Raw genomic sequence first — 16,443 nt, 5'->3', positions numbered from 1 at the left:
GGAGTTCCTCAAAGGACTTTTTCGATCTTTCCCTCTCGTTAAGGGTCCTGCCTCGGCGTGGGAACTCAACGTGGTTCTGACAAGGCTAATGGGGCCCCCTTCGAGACGATACATCAGGCCCCTCTCAAGCTCTGCTAGTGGAAAACAGCGTTTCCTATGGCCATCACCGCTGCCAAGAGGGTGGGTGAGATCCAGGCCCTATCCTGCAGGCAACCATACCTGACTTTCCATGAATCGAGGGTGGTGCTACAGATACACCCTTCTTTCATGCCGAACATTCAGTCAGAATTCCACCTCAACGGGCCTTTGGTGTTACCTGTTTTTTTTCCTGAAACCTTTGTCACCGGCTGAAAGGGCCTTGCACTCGCTGGACGTTGCTCGTGCCTTAAAGTTCTATGTGACATGCAGAAATGGGCTTTGGAAGACTTCACTACTGTTCGTGAGCTTTCGTCCTGTGAACCATGGGAAGGCCTTGTCCAAGGCTTCCATTAAAAAGGTGACCCCCCTGCTGCATTATGCATGGTCATGGGTTGGCGAACCGACCGCTGCCTAGTCGTCTGAGAGCCCACTCCATCAGAGCGATCGCTACGACAACGGGGTTCCTGTCTGGTATGCTCCTGCTGGACATCTGCAGGGCTGCTACTTGGAGGTCCGCGCACACCTTCACAAGGTTCTACTGTGTCGACAGGGATTCCAGGGAGGAGTCCAGAGTCGGCCAAGCAGTGTTACGCAACCTGTTTGCCTGAGGTGAGTCTGTTGCAGAGGTAAGAGTTATTTGCTTCTGTTGAGCCTTGCCACCCCCCTTGGTTGTGTAATGTTGTACTGCTATGTATTTGTTATTCATGAGCATGTGAATCCATGCCAGACTCCATGCTGGTGAAGGAACAAGTTACTTACCTGTAGATATTGTTCTCCAGCATGGGGATTCACCTGCAAACCCTCCCTCCGACCCCTATGTGGCTCTTCTTGGTCATACTTCCACTTTACATGCTTACCAAATCTGAAAATGGCTGCCAGAGGAGGTGCTTAGGGAGAGGGATGTCATTGGATGGGGCAGTGTGCCCCAGAGGACAGTGATTGGATTAAAGGAAAAATACAGTTTGTAAGTGAAAGTGAAACTGTTTTTTCTTTTACTGAGGATTCCCGGCCTGATGACAGGAATATTCATGAGCATGTGAATCCATGCCAGACCCATGCTGGAGAGCAATAGTTACAGGTAGGTAACTTGTTCCTTTTTGTCCGACAAACTAGGAGAGGGGAGACATTCTCCTAGTTTTATTTAAGTTAGTTAAAATAGTGGTAGGGTAATTTAGAACTTTCTTTGGACAGTGGACATATTCCTTTCGGACTTCCTGACACTGCCAAGCACCTTAAGTTATTTACATAGGCAGTAATATCCCTCTAGCAAAAGGGAAATATAGGCCTTATCCTTATTATTTAAATAAATATCATTCAAAATGCCCATAAAGCGTCTGCTTAATTTTTCCGACCCACTGCAGTTCCCAGTATAGGTGTGTTAGATTGAACCTTGCCATTGTTGTATTGTGCCACACTTGCATGAAGGCATCATGAAGCAAGACACAAACAACAGATTCAAAGTTCAAAATGAAGTGGTTTATTAAAGCAATATGCCTTGAGCAGCGGGGGAATTACCGACTCAGGTAATGCCCCGGGGCCCATAGTTATAGGCCCGAGTTAAGCGAGGGCCTTAACGAAGGCCCCGGGGCATTACCAGAGTCGGTAATGCCCCTGCCGCGAGGGCCATATAGCTATTAGTACCCCAGCCCGCAAAAACTGCGTGACCGGGGCTCTAAAATCTTTTTTTTGTCCCAAAACGCTGCAGTGTTTCGAAAAAAGAAAAAAAAAAGACGACAAAGAAAATGGCCGCCAGGAAAGGGAAAACAGAGTCAGTTTTCCCTTTCCATGGCGGCCATAGGGAGCGGATGCACTGGAAACAGAAGCGTTTCCAGCACGTACGCTCCCGAATAAACAGAAGGTAGGAGCGGTTGGGAGGGTGGAAGGGGAGGGGAAGGGGAAAAAAATTAACAGAAAAAAAGATACCTGGCTCCCCGGCAGGGGACGATGGAAGCCTCCAGCCGTGTGGAGGCTCGGAGCGGGGATGGCCCCGCTTCGAGTGTCCACACGGCAGGAGGCTGCCATCGTCCCCCACCGGGGACCAAGAGATAGACGGTAAGTGGGGTGGGGAGGGCAGGGAGGAGGGAGGGAGGGAAGGGAAAGAAAAAAAAGGAAAAAAAGAGCTTACCTGAGTTTCCGGCGGGGGGCGAAGGCAGCCTCTCAGCCGTGGGGAGAGTCAGAGCGGGGATGGCCCTGCTTCGAGCCTCCTCATTGGCTGAGGGGCTGCCATGCTCCCCGCTTATGACAAGGCGGCTGGAATCCCGGCCGAGAATCGAAGGATTCTCGGCCGGGTAAAGACCCGGCGAGAGCCAATCAGAATTCGTGTTGCATTCTGCTTGACTCTCGCCAGGTACTAATAAATCAAATGTCAGGATGGTGGAAGGCCTAACTTGCCCTATGCTAGGGTGAGTTTCCCTACCTGAATGAAACTAAGGAAAGTCTCAGTCAAAGACTCTCTGTGTCCAAAACCTATCCTTGACCTCACAAATGAAGGTAAACAATGTGTTGGGATGTCAATAATCAACGGATTGGTAATTGAAACAAAGTTCCAAGCTTCTTCCAGCTCCTCGCCTCCTTTTCAACTCCCCTTCCCCAAGTTCAAGAAAGTTCAACAATTCCTTGAGGTTCCCTTTCCCAAGTTCATGTCAGTACAATTCCACATAATCCTCGGGGTTCCCCTACCCAAGTTCCAGACAACAAAAGAAAAGGGTCTTGAGGCTACATCCTCACAATACCATTTGCAGTTAATCAAGTCTTAGGATTCCCTTTCCCAAGACTTCAACGTAGCAACTTGTACTTGTTTCATTCTCTCAATGTTCAACACAACTCCGGATCAACTTGACCCTCCTTCTGGATTGCATCAACAGTTCACTTATATTCATCCTTCTTGGTTTGTTTCAATATGTCTCTCAATTTCACAATTTTAGGGCTTTCTGGTCTGGGCACAGTTGTCAGACCACACGGTCCACACATCAAATGTTGTGCAACCAGGAACACAAGGCTCTTACTCACCACACAGGTTCTTCTATATTTGTCCCTGTGCACAGATTCAAATTCACGTTGCTTCTCGTTGTGGGCCTCTTGGCTGTGTGTGCAGATTCACACTCTCCTGGCTTCTCCTGGTTAGCCTCTTGGCTTTGCCATAACGTGTCACTGCATTATATCCATTTATAAAGTTCACTCTGTGGTAGTCTTATTTATTCCACACCCTTCTGTCATGCTCTTATTTCGTAGGTTGCTTTCAAATGGATGCTCTCCCTTTTAAGTTTCATCAGTTTTGCCCACAACGTTTTCATTCAGTTCGGTAGTCAATGGCCCTCATTACGACCCTTGCGGAAATTGACTGACCGGACCGCAACAGCGTAAATAGCGTTTCCGCCATTGCACGAAGGAGCAAAGTGCGGCTAATTACGACCCATCGGGCACGAGCATTACGCCATGGCGGAATCCGAAAGGCTGCGATGGCGGAAATGACCCCAAAACGGCCCTTACCGCCGCCGTACGCTGCACCAGGTGCAATACCGCCACCCATCTTAGCGGTCACCGTAATGAGCGGGCACCGTAATGAGCGGGCACCGCAAATTACGGGCACCGTAAATATACGGAAACGGAAGTAAAAGCATGTGGCCGGAACGGGAAACAGCACGCCGCACAACTATAAAATCCGAATCCCAACACAACCATTAAAAATCCGACCCTGACACACATCCCAACCCGTTAGCAACCCCAGTTAAAAAAATAAATATGGGAAAGGTAGCCAAGAAAGCGTGTGATCGCAAGCGGCAGGTCCACTTCTCCCGAGAGGAACTGACCGTGCTGACCGAGACCCTGCAGGAAAATGCCGCCGTCGTCTTCTCCAGTCAAATGACCAGGACGGCCCTTGCCAACAAGAAGGCCATATGGGCCCTTGTGGCACAGCGCGTAAGTGCGGTGGGGACAACACCCCGCACGCCACAGCAATGTCGCAAGCGGTGGGACGACCTGCGGATCCGCGTACGCAGCATACTTTCTGCGAACAGGAACATCGCCACAGCTACCGGGGGGGGATCAGAGTCGCCCATCAAGTTGACCCCCTGGGAGGAGATCTGCGCCTCCACCATAGGAATGGAGAGCATAGAGGGAGTCGGAGGGATGGAGAAAGGAGTGCCGACATCCGGAGAATCAGGTAGGTTGGCCAAGAGAAACAATGCGAAATCCACAAACCACGAACATGTGCAGTACCATGTGACCCCATAGTGCAATACATACTTTGCCCTGACAGCGCCCTCTAAAAGTCAGAATGAATAAACAAATTAATCAAGATGCCATAAACAACCCCTACATGTGCAGCATGCACCCCCTAACTGCAGGCAGCCAAATGAATGCATCCTCAATCCACACGAAAATGAGACCACCTCCAAGGCCCAGTCCCATATCAGCCTCATGTACCACCCCAATGCATTTGATACGTTGCCATTCCAAATCCGACAGACCCATAACTAACGCTCGCCCCTCTTTACTCCACCACAGGGTCCGATACCAACGACGAGCTGCAGGACACCCCTACCAGCACGCCTGCAAAGAGGGCCAGGACCAACGTCCCAAGAGCCTCCACCTCAGGTGCAAGGATCAAGACACGGCAGCAGCAGGAATCAAGTGCCAGCACACTGGAGGGGACTGCAACAGGCACCCCAGCAGCCAGCAAGTCCACAACCCCAGCACCACAGGTCCCCCCAAAGAACGTATCTGATGGCACTGCCTCTGGTGGTAGCAGCACCATAGGTGACACAGCTGTCATGCCAGCATGCTCCGACACGGAAAACAGTGCTGGCGACGTAGGTACCATCCATGACCTTTCCCAATCCCCCTGCATGTCCCATCCCCTACACCATGACGAAACCACGCAGGGGCACCCAGAAGACGACGACTGGCCAACCCCCACAAGTCCTGTGCCAAGGCAACATGTGTTGAGCAGCCCCCCTGTCACACCACCGCAAATGTCCATGGCCCAGCAGAGGCAACAGTCCCTCGACCTGCTGATCGAGCAACAGCAGGAAGTGTCCACGCTACTCAAGGACCATGCGAATGAATGCGGGGGTTCCAGGGCAGCCATGGAAACATCCACCGAGACACTCAGGGCACAAATAGAGAAAAGTAGTGAGAGCCTCAGGGGAGAAATGGAGAGAAGCACCGAGAGCCTGAGAGCACAAATGGAGAAAAGCACCGAGAGCCTGAGGGGGGAACTGAATGCGACGTCCAAAGACGTTTGTGCTGAACTTGCTGCTGTGCGCCGTGTGCTCTCGGAGCTCTCACAAACCCTCAGAGACATGCATGGACGCGAGCAGGCAGAGACGTCATCCGTGGCAAGTTCCGTCCAGGGCAGCCCCCAACGCAGATCTGGCAGGAACCTGCGCTCCACGGGCAGGGGTGCCCCTGATACCCGTAGAGGGGGCTTGCAATAGCGTCTACCCACGGGCAGCATGCATATTTGGACACTGGTGTTGGGGGGGGAGGAAGTAGGGTGGAGGGGGTGTGTTGGGCTTCACTGGGTGGCGGGTCCATAGGGTGTATGAATCAAATCACATTAACAATACAGCACTTCATTATCATCCAATGACATGTGTGGACATTGATATTTGCGTACGAGGCCTTCATAGGCGTACAGTCCACTATGTGCCTGTACTACACACACACAGTGCCACAGGTCCCCTTTCCGTGTAATAGGCACCATGCGTGGTTGCTAGAAGCATGCATCTATGATGCTCTGTCGGATTGCACGTGCATCCTGTGCCTCATGGACTCCTTGGGGTGCCTCCACATCCCCACCCTCATCATCATCATCTTCAGGTGCATGCAGTACAGCGTCAGGGGGCATGGGCACATTCCTACGTATGCACATGTTGTGCAGCATGACACATGCCATGACCATCTTAGAAACCCTCTCATGGCTGTACATGAGTGCCCCGCCAGACCTGCTGAGGCTGCGGAAACGAGCCTTCAGTAGGCCGAATGCCTGTTCAATGACCACACGGCTACGTGAGTGGGCATGGTTGTAGTCCTCCTCATGCTGGTTCTGTGGGTTCCGGATTGGTGTAAGGAGCCATCTCTTCAGTGGATACCCGGCATCACCTGTATGGGACGAATAAAGGGTGTCAGTGGAATGATAGTGCTAAGTAGCCCCCCCCCCCTCCTGCAAGGTCATTGACGCATCAAATGGGCCACGATGTCATGCATGGAATGAGACTCACCGAGTAGCCAGGATCTGTGCCCTGCGTGTCGCTCCATGTAGCGTGGTATTCTTGTGTTCCTCAGGACCATAGAATCATGGGTAGATCCTGGAAATCTGGCACAACAATGCGTAAAGATCTTGTTGGAGTCACACACCATTTGCACATTGATTGAATGAAATTGTTTCCGGTTGCGGTACTGGACCTCCATGGCATGTGGGACAACCAATTCAACATGGGTGCAGTCGATGGCACCAATGCAACCCGGGATGCCGCCAAGTGCATGGAATCCCACCTTTGCGTTGGTAATCTCCTGGTACGTGCGTGGTAGTGTGATGTGGTCGTCGGCGTGCTTCAGGAGGGCATCGTGCACTTGGGAGAGTGTCCGTGAGAACAGTGGCTGTGAAATGCCATGCAACTGTCCCACTGTGTGCTGGTAGGTGCCTGTGGCCAGGAAGTGGAGTACAGACACCACCTTCAGTAGGGGTGGGATGGCGGTTGGGCTATCTATCATGCTCACGAGGTCAGCATGTGTCATGTCCACAATGGCGATTATGGTGTCCCGGTCCAAACGGTAGAGGGTGTGGATCTGCTCAGCAGTGAGGTTGAACGGATCAGCTCGGAGGCGTGGGATTGCGGGCCGCCTGCGTGTTGGTAGTGGCAGTGCTTGTGGGCCTTGCTGACCCTGCCTTGCCCTCCTCCTCCTCCTTCTCCTCCGTCTCCCCTGTGCGCCCGGTTGTTGTACCTGTTGTTGTTCGTCGTCTTCTTGTAGTTGTAGCACTTGCAGTGCTATCTGGTGCCCCAGGCCCAACATCGCTAGTCCTGCCGGTAGCATTTTGGAGTGGGAGTGGTTGTGGGAGGGGTTTGGGTCTGCTATATATGTGCTGTCGGCCTGTATGGCCTCCACCTGTGCTGATTGAATGAATCTGTGGCGGATGCAATCCCTTCTGGCCGAGCACGTCCCGCACGTAAGGCTGCATTTGGCCGCATGGCATCTTGGGATTGGAATCATGTATCAAATCCCGATGGCAGTGTGATGTACTTTGACTGATTTTCATGCTATGCTCCCATTGTTACACATGCTATGATTGCAGCCGCTTACATACCTGTGAAGAGTCAGTGGTATGTAGGGCTCGATCGATGGCCGACCCTCATGCAGCACAGTATCGTACTTCACCGACGGGCGTGGCGTCCCATTTGTGATTGCAGCCAGTTAGCATTATGACACACAGCCGCACTACATTGATGTAATTGTGAATGCAAGCGTTCACAGAAGCCTTTTCGACGTAATGTTGCAAGTGAGGAATTCGAAGGCCAGGATTTTTGGTTGCGAAGTAGCGGTGAGGAGACGCCCACAGGTCTGCCTGGAAATGTAACGTTCTATTGTTGAATGTCCTTGGGACAGGGCCCATAACGAGCAAGCAATGAATGACATGAATTGAATGGGATGCGCAATAGCGTAGTGGACGATAAGGCAGGACGTTCCCAAGTCCATCTAGCTTCACGACACTACAGATCCGGCCAGGAGCACAGTGGTTTTTGCAGACTGCATTACGCACAGACGCGATGGAAGTTTCACATATTATGTGAGTGAATGTTCATGCGTTTTCATTGCGGGATGAGGGAATGATGAATGGATGCATGGACAGATGATTCCATTTAGGGTCTGCCATGTACATGTGTTTTTTGATTCAATCCCCTTCCCCTGCGCTATGTGATGCAAGGCTGCCATAGTGGGACTTACGTCTATCTGCCCTTGTCGGATCCTCCCTGTCTCGACGCGCCTTCATACACTTGTGTCTAGGCACGTTACTAATCCCATGTCATGGGTTCTATCTTGACGGACGCATGCACAGTAACCGACGTTGCCAATGGTGTATTAACCTCGATTGGTTTCGTTATGTATCGATACTGATTTAGGGGTGTGTATATTCCTTTGGAGTGGGCTAGCATGCATATGGGTGTGGATTTGGTGTGTTGAATGAAGATAGTGATGCATCATGTGTCCTGTAGTGCAATCGGTTAATTTGTGTTTCATTTTGGTGACAGGTATCTCCTGCCCTATTGCAGATGCCATCTGTACGCCACTCCTCCAGATGGATTTTACTCTCGACACCTGCAGCTTCGGGTGAATCAGTGGAGCACCATTACGATCTTATGGGACGATCGCCAATGGGCCACATGCCCTTACGCTGTTCTGGTGGCTAGGTGCAACATTTCGGCCTTTCAGCTGGACTAGTGCCTGCCTCATGGGACGGACCTGCGGTTCTTGCCGCTTCCATGTTGCCTTTTGGAACGTTGATGTTGGCCCTGTGTGCCATGATGGTACAGGGCGTCACACAAGTGGAAGCTGGTCAATTATTGCAGATGCAGCCCTCGGTGATGATGGATGTTTTGGTGTTATTTTACAAATTGCTGTGAGGCCTTTGTCATTTGGATGTGCATTTAAATTGTATTCCGATATTTGGCGTGTTGCGTTATTCTTTGCAGGTGATGTGGCGATTTTCGATTTGTGGCGGTATGTATTGCGAGATGATCTGCATTGTGTTCCGCCTTCTGAGTTGAGTTGTGTGGTACAGTACTGGCCGCTTTTGCCTACGTAGCACAGTGTGGTCACGGATAGGGGCTGCCATTGTGACTGTTTACATGATGTGCTGTTCAGGGGCGGGGGATTGGCTTTTGGCCGACTGGTGCCTGTCAGCCAGGTCGATTGATGGTATGATGGGATGTTCAGAATGTGGCTGGTCACAGGTGCCTGTGTTTGCGTGCGTTTGTTGGAGGGGGACTGGGGTCATGTCCATTGGAATAGCTTCTGTATTGATGCCATCTGTGCCCTGCAGCTCCCATCGGCCCCTCTTGGGATGTGCCTGGCTGCTCAGTCACTCTGCCAACTTGTGTGGTACATGCTTCTGCTGATGGTTGGTTTGTTTACTGGCAAGAGTACAGGGCTGGTGCAATCCCCCTCAGGATGCTGTTTTGGATGTTGCCTTGCGCTGGTGGCAAGCGATGGGGGACTACTGTTGTTTTGTGTCATGTGTTCTTGATTTCCATTTTGATGTCTTGTACCTTCACATGCCTGTGCTGCATCAGTACGGCTATGGTGACATGCCGTACATGGATGCCCACTCACGGGGCGCTTTGAACACCTGCATGCATTTCTACGTTGGCATGCATGGGTGAATTGTAGATTTCACTGGTTGCATGGTGTGAGTACATTGCGCCTGCCAGGAGTTGTGCAATGTGGCCAGGGAGTGGAGTACAGGCACTCAGTGGGCCATTTACGGTTGGTTCACGATGCCGTATTTCTCGCCATGGCGGGATGGTCCATTCCGCCATGCCTGATGGCGTTAGGTACATGTCCGCTAGGGTCGGAATTGGCGTACCGTTGCACCATGGTGGTGTTTGCGGTTTGGCATGGTGCGCGCGCGCGTGCTTAGTGCAGTTAGCGTTGGCGTTCACTACGGTGTCGCTAATGGCTTCGTACTTTGCGGTGACGGGTCATAGTCGCACCGAGCGCTTTTCGATGGCGGTATTGCTTTTCCGCCATCGTTTTCCCCTTTCCGCCAGGGTCGTAATGAGGGCCAATATGCTTGATTTAACTTTGCTTCAAGTTTTCATTCATTTCGGTATTCAATTTGATTCATACGGCACTTCGTTACTTATGCATAGCCCTTAGGAGTGCCCTAGCTTCGAGTGTCATTTCCCTGTATTCAACATTCTTTTGCGTTCCTATCTGGCGGCCTTGCTGCGTACCTTCTTCTTTGCTGGCTTCCGGCCGTTTATTACGAGCCCCACTCGCACTCTAGGCGCTTCACTGTACACACCGGCAGCTCCGCTCCTTGGATGCGGACGGCGTCCTCTCTTCTTTCTTCCTTGTCTGCAGCTCCAGCTGCTGTTTTCCGACCACAGAGGCTTTCACACCTGTGGAAGTCTAACGCCCCAACTTACCCTGGGCTCCACACATCCTCTGGGACTTCTGCTCGCATCCTGGCTTACTCTCAGGTTCCACCATGGCTGCCTCCTCACGCGCCGGGTCCCCTGCTGGTCTCACTCACACAGCTCTCCCTGTTGGATACCCTCTTGCTACTCTCTGCCTCTCCTCTTATACACCTGCAACCACTTGACAGGTTGCAAGTGTGACGTTTCAATTGGATTTGCCTGACTGTAGTTAGAGGGACATACATGACCTTCGCAATACTTTGCAGGCATGTTCCTCGTCCCAGTACTAAAGTGGTAAAAGGAGTTACTAGTGTTCATTACTCCTAGTCTCCTCTTCCTCGTCCCAATAATGTCACAGGTAAAGTATGAGAAAATGAGGGGAGATGTTTTACAATGGCCCATAAAGGCAGGGGGAGGGTTAGGTTGGTTTTTAATAGGCAAAGGGGGATACCATGTCTTATCTACTTTACGATTAACTCCTCTCTTCTTCACCCTCTTTCTGGTGCTTCTAGATTGGTAATATCTCCTGGCGTGTTCTTGGTCACTGGGACAGGGATTGCAATACCCAAAACTGCCTTTGGGATAGAGGGTTCCTCCTGAAATGGAAATCCTGGATACTGTGTCTCACCTGAAGACATCTCATTCCCAATCCCCAAGGACCCTCTAGCCATGTCACCCTCCCTTGCTTCTCCACCCGCAGGGTCAGGATCCAAAAGCCAAGGGGAGTAGATGCGAGGACACCCTCAGGTTTCTCACACCTCCCAGAGTGTTCCCAGTAAAGGTGTGCTACTTTGAATCTCACCATTGATCCTGCGGCAACCGGCCAGGTCCAGATAGAGCCTCGTTGGTCTCAATTCGCCCCTAAGATCCCAGATAAGTCACGCACAACCTCCCACAAAGTAAGAAGTTCCACACTTACAGCTGCCCACTACGGCAACAGCTCCAAGATTAGAGGTCTGAATTGGCGTTCCAGAGAGGCCCCTACTCATCCGGTCACACACCATCCCTACCCTTCCCCTTCACCCACCCAACCAAGCATTCACCAGTAGTAACGCCCATTCCCCTTTCCTTCCAATACAACTTGCCTGTGATGAATCCTGTAGATCCCTCACTAAAACCCTGGCTATAGTCCCCTCGGCCGCATAGGGCTGAATGGGAATGGGGATGTTGGATGCACCGGCACCGTTTATAATGGTGCCAGTGCATCCAACATGCTGTGCTCACGGGTGCCTTTCTGCCCGTCATGTCCGTCCTTGCGGGCAGAAAGGCACCCGCGAGCACAGCTTGTAGTTTGCCGGTCCAGTAACTACTGTACCGGTATGCTTACCGGTACCGTAGTTCCCGAACCGGCAAACTTATAATGAGGCCCACTGAGTAGTTTTGTGACCAAATAGAGGAACAAGGTCGGAGGCCAAGGTAGTTTATAAGGTCACAGAACTCCAAGGTGGCTTTCAATGTTTTTTCTTTATAATACATGTGCACACACTGCTATTCCCTTGAATACATTGTCTCTTGCATAACCTAATTTCAGAGACCTTAAATTTTCAAATCCATATAATCAATATATAATCTGTTTAGATTTCAAAAGCAATAATGCATCTCCTAACAAAAAAAGTTCAAGCTGTTTAATAAAATATATCAGAAATGGTTTTCGTTTTGCTTTAAAATAAGTAATAAAATGCAGATTCTTGCTCACATGTGTTAAACTCCAGCAGCGGACATATTAAATATCCTACCATAAAAAAAGTTCCTTGTCAATTAATGGCTGAAAAGTGACACAGAAAATTATTCTGCAAGCAAGGAATTTGAAAAGGTTTTTGTTGCTTTTAATTAAGTACTGCAGTGATCGTTGGAATTCTCTCTGCTGGCTCAAGCACCAGGCGTTGTGACGTCACAACTGAAGCATAATAACGGATTACAGAGCAGTTGTGGTGTCCTGTTCTCATTACCTCATTACAGGTCAGTTGTGATGTGACAACTAGTCTGCAATAAGAACATTATTTCCAGGATTTTATAAAGATATTGCAGACTGCTTTGTATTGTAAAGAGATAACATTAGGAGGCAATGACAACCAGAGGAAGTAGAAGGGTAGTCCACAGCAAGTCAAACTAGAAAGGTTCCTGTGGTCCATGCCGTCCATAGGCAGAATCAGGAGCAGGGAGAAGGAGCGAGAGGAGACAGAAAAGACTGCAAAAAACCAGAGGGGCAAGAAAGGAGTATATCGAAGGAGCCCCAGTTAGGGTAAGCCTAATACATATCTCTCCAGCTTGCTACTCCTGCTGTCCTGTCTGGTGGCCAGAAAACACTCCAGAGTTAGCCGTTAGCACATTGGAAAGTTTGACTCTATTGCATCACCAAACCAAGGGCTCAGGAATACTTAAACCCTGCAGTGCCTAGGGAACTAAAAAAGGGTTGTAGGGGCGGGCCCCTAATCACCTTAACCCAAAGCGGGCCCAACATCTAGGAATACAGTGCACATTTTGTACGTAAAGCAATTTTATTGTGCAAACCTCCGGGGAGCAGCTAGATGACGCCGTAGAGTCAAACGAACTCAAGTCTCATCGCACCACATAAGTTGACACATTATATACATTTTTGCAACAGTAAAAACACTCCCAAATATTTCTTTACAATCCACCCACCACACATGATTGGACAAACACTACAAAGAAATCCCATCTTTCTCCAATTCTTCCATTCTCATTGGCCACTTCTTATCTTAACTACCATCTTTAGATCCTATTGATAGCAAACCCCTGCTTGGGATTTGGCCGTAATAGGTTGTGACATCATCAAACAGTTAAACATTTGTGTGCAAAATAATGCATTATTAGTAAAAACTGGCCTGAGCCCTTTAACCCTAAACATAATTGTGAATGGTTCGCATAGATACTTCAAGCGCTATGAAGGAGGCTGAGTAAACAGTTTCTCTTTGAACTGGCGATAGCTATCTTATCCGTCTCGGCTTACTGGCTCCATTGAAAGATTCTGATCTAAATGACTACCATTTCGACACCTACGGCACATCTGGGAATTCAATTGAAACTCCTAGGTATCAATCACTTTAGCCTCGGGCGCTACTTCACCTCATATTTATTACTGGTCAGAACAAATGGCCGGGTCCCTCTGCACACTTCAAGGCACTAAAGTAGATTATATCTGCCTCCTGCGGAACTACCAAGCCATAAACATTGCGTCCTTTTCAACGGCTAACCATCGATCTCTTGATGACATTTCTATCTTTACCCCAAATACTGTCTCTCCATTTCTGTGACTGCCCTGCAAGGTGCTGTTTAGGAGGGAGCTGTTGTTGAATATCAGTGGCCTCTGTAAAAGTCACTGCTCACCAGCCTATTAGGTCTCATCATTTCAGGTCTGATTCCGGGATTTATCCTCCCAAACAATGTTTTTTTTCTGCCCGAATATAAAGACTATTGTATATTTACTGTTGATATTATATTTTGTTCTGGTCAGTTTACCAGTCTTGCCCACATGAAGCAATCACCTCATTAATATATACATACTAGTCAGTTGGTACAAAAACCTGGCATACCTATTCAAGCATGACAATGCAATATGTCACTAGTTCAATCCAATGCTGGAATTGATCTTGTACTGCAGAAAGACTACTTCTTCATTAGTCTTAATGTGTATGACGGTAATCCCCAGTTCAATACCTTCCAGACCACCAATGAATTTGAAAACATTGTTTCACAGTTCTTATTTGAATCCATATACCCAAAATATTTGATTTTATGGTTCTTTCAACTACTGAAATTATTTCGGATACCAACACTCTCCCTAAATGTGTGGCTAGTTGCTTCTCACTTTGTCCTCCCCACAAAGATTTGGCTGCATTTGCATATCAATGGGAGGTCAAGTGTTTTTCAACTGCCACAAAAGACTCAGTAAAAGCATGAAAGTCTCTTTCAACTTGCAGGTGGGGGTGGAAGCAGCATTGACTCGAACATCACTCAGAAGCATATATAAGTTTAAAACTCTGCATGGCACATTATGTGCTCTGCACCATCTTGGGCATGGCTCTGAATGCCTGCTCGAACAATGGATAATACAGCATGTTGGTACGCTTGAACCTTCCACATGGGGAGTGCTGTTTATCTAGTTCGCTGAGACACAGTGTCTTGTATAGTGGCAAAGGTTGCATTGTGTGTTGACTAATATTACAAATTTCAATGACAACTACTGCACAACTTCAACCTATCATATACATGCTTCATGTCAGGTCACTATATGCTGTGTGTGTGTGTTGTGTGTGTTGTGTGTGTGTGTGTGTGTGTGTGTGTGTGTGTGTGTGCGTGTGTGTGTACGTGTATGAACGAACGATAGTGTCTGTTATGCTACCTGATGGGTGGCATACAGAAAAACACCTGGTGTCCCCTCACAAAAATGGGGGCACAGTGCAGGGGACCACCACATTGAAAATGACACCAAACCTACCCATTTAAGAGTAAAACAAAATGTTATATGGCTCTCTGCAGACCTAAGAAACCCATCTCTGATATCTGTTAAGAATCGGGAGTTTACTTGCAGTGCAAAGATCTGACCTATTCTGGACCTTTTCAAGTTCGCCAAAGTTATGCGTAGTTCTGAATAAAGCTGTTGAAATGAATCTCAGAGGAGTTGTGTCCTCTGTAGGGTCCACTTGGCTGTGTACAGCGTGCAATGTGTTTTTGTGTCTATTTGGTGTATCCAACATTTCTTGTGAAATTGGTCAAATAGAATAATACGCACAATGTGTTGTTTCTTCGTGAGAAATGCAATATTTTACAAGCGATTTTCAGTGTTTCAGAAATGTGCCTGTCTAGAAAATGCCACTACCTGATAGCAAGATGGTCTTAGTTTTGAACATTGGCCACTATGTCTACCTCATTCTTTTTGTACCCCCAGGTCGCTATGCAACACATTGAATGTGTATTACCTAGCCTGCTCTGAGTGTAAAGAGACCTGCAACTACGTCCTGTTTAGTAGCAAGATCACGTTCCTAATGGATCTGCTGATACATCAGCTAACGGTAAGCAGCGTTTGTGACTGATCCAATGAATGTACCTGAAGATTTGATATTATTCTGGTGGGAGGCATTGAGGATGCTACCATTGCCTTAGTTATAATCTGCAATTTATTTCATGTGTTTATTAAGGCACCAACTGCACCACGTTACTGCTGCTGCTGAGCACTTAGAAAGATTGTACGTTTACACCACCATAAAAATCATACCACCATTAACACTTTCGGCTCCCCTGCATATATAAGGACTCTTAATGATTCTGTGTATTCTGATTGTCTTTGCGGACTGAGCATGCTGTATGGACTTAGCAGGTTTTCACTAGAGCTCCTGGCAGGGTAAAGGTTACGTCAATACAGCCTTTCACAGCAACAGAGAAGAGGGTATTATGTATCATGTGTGCCCACAGGACCAGGAGCTAAAGGATAAGGTTCTTTAAACGCAGGTACTATCCCATTTTTACAACAAATCTTAGAAAAGAGAAGGGCGAACAGGAGCAACTGACGTACTGCTCTACCTGTTATCACACCAGAGATACCCTACTTAATCTTCTGCTTCCACCCTACTTGGCCCTTAGGATAAAGTATGTAAAAATTGTGTTTCTTCAATGCCCACCCCTCTCAAGGAATCCACATTTGCACACTAACCATTTTGTACTTCACTGTTCCTCTCTAGGGGAACCCTATGATTTTTTAAGCTTAGTAATGTGTGCTTGCTGGGTCCATACTTTGTGCCCATGCTGCCCAGATGCATACACCTGTCTAGGGATAAAGCTTGCCAGTCCTCTCCCCTTACAATATTGAAGTCCTCACCTTTCTCCCCTTAATGGTCCTTCAGGGACACAAATAACAAAGGGGGTCTTGGGAGTCTCTCTGCCAGACATGAGTCCTTGTTACGACAGCCTGCCCCTGACACACACACACTCGCTGATTTGTATTGAAAATATATGCATAATTACCGATCCCTGCTGTCTGCCCACATAGAGCCTGGATGTCACCCCTTCCTTATTTTCTTCTTTGTCTTCTATCGGGGGTGATTAGAAAGTATATGTCTGTTTGAGGTGCTAGCAACGTTGCAAGCTCCGCACATATCCTTTGCTCACTATGCTTCTTTGGGAGCCTACCTGCTTTCCAGTTGAG

At 48.7% G+C, this 16,443-nt stretch overlaps 1 protein-coding gene across 5 annotated transcripts in view; it reads left to right on the top strand.

The window, feature by feature from the left end:
* Nucleotides 1-16,443, top strand: part of SCAPER (S-phase cyclin A associated protein in the ER) — a 4,210,252-nt gene that overhangs the window by 3,444,571 nt on the left and 749,238 nt on the right. For all 5 annotated transcript variants that reach the window (XM_069624455.1, XM_069624453.1, XM_069624454.1 and 2 more), the window contains one exon: nt 15,190-15,313. In XM_069624455.1, coding sequence (XP_069480556.1) covers nt 15,190-15,313 — 124 coding nt within the window. The remainder of the gene's footprint in view (nt 1-15,189; nt 15,314-16,443) is intronic.

Source organism: Ambystoma mexicanum, chromosome 11 (genome assembly GCF_040938575.1).
Source record: "Ambystoma mexicanum isolate Mex_15411 chromosome 11, UKY_AmexF1_1, whole genome shotgun sequence".
Classification (NCBI taxonomy): Eukaryota; Metazoa; Chordata; class Amphibia; order Caudata; family Ambystomatidae; genus Ambystoma; species Ambystoma mexicanum.
The sequence above is the reverse complement of the archived record's forward strand: the minus strand, read 5'-3'. Positions and strand labels throughout refer to the sequence as shown.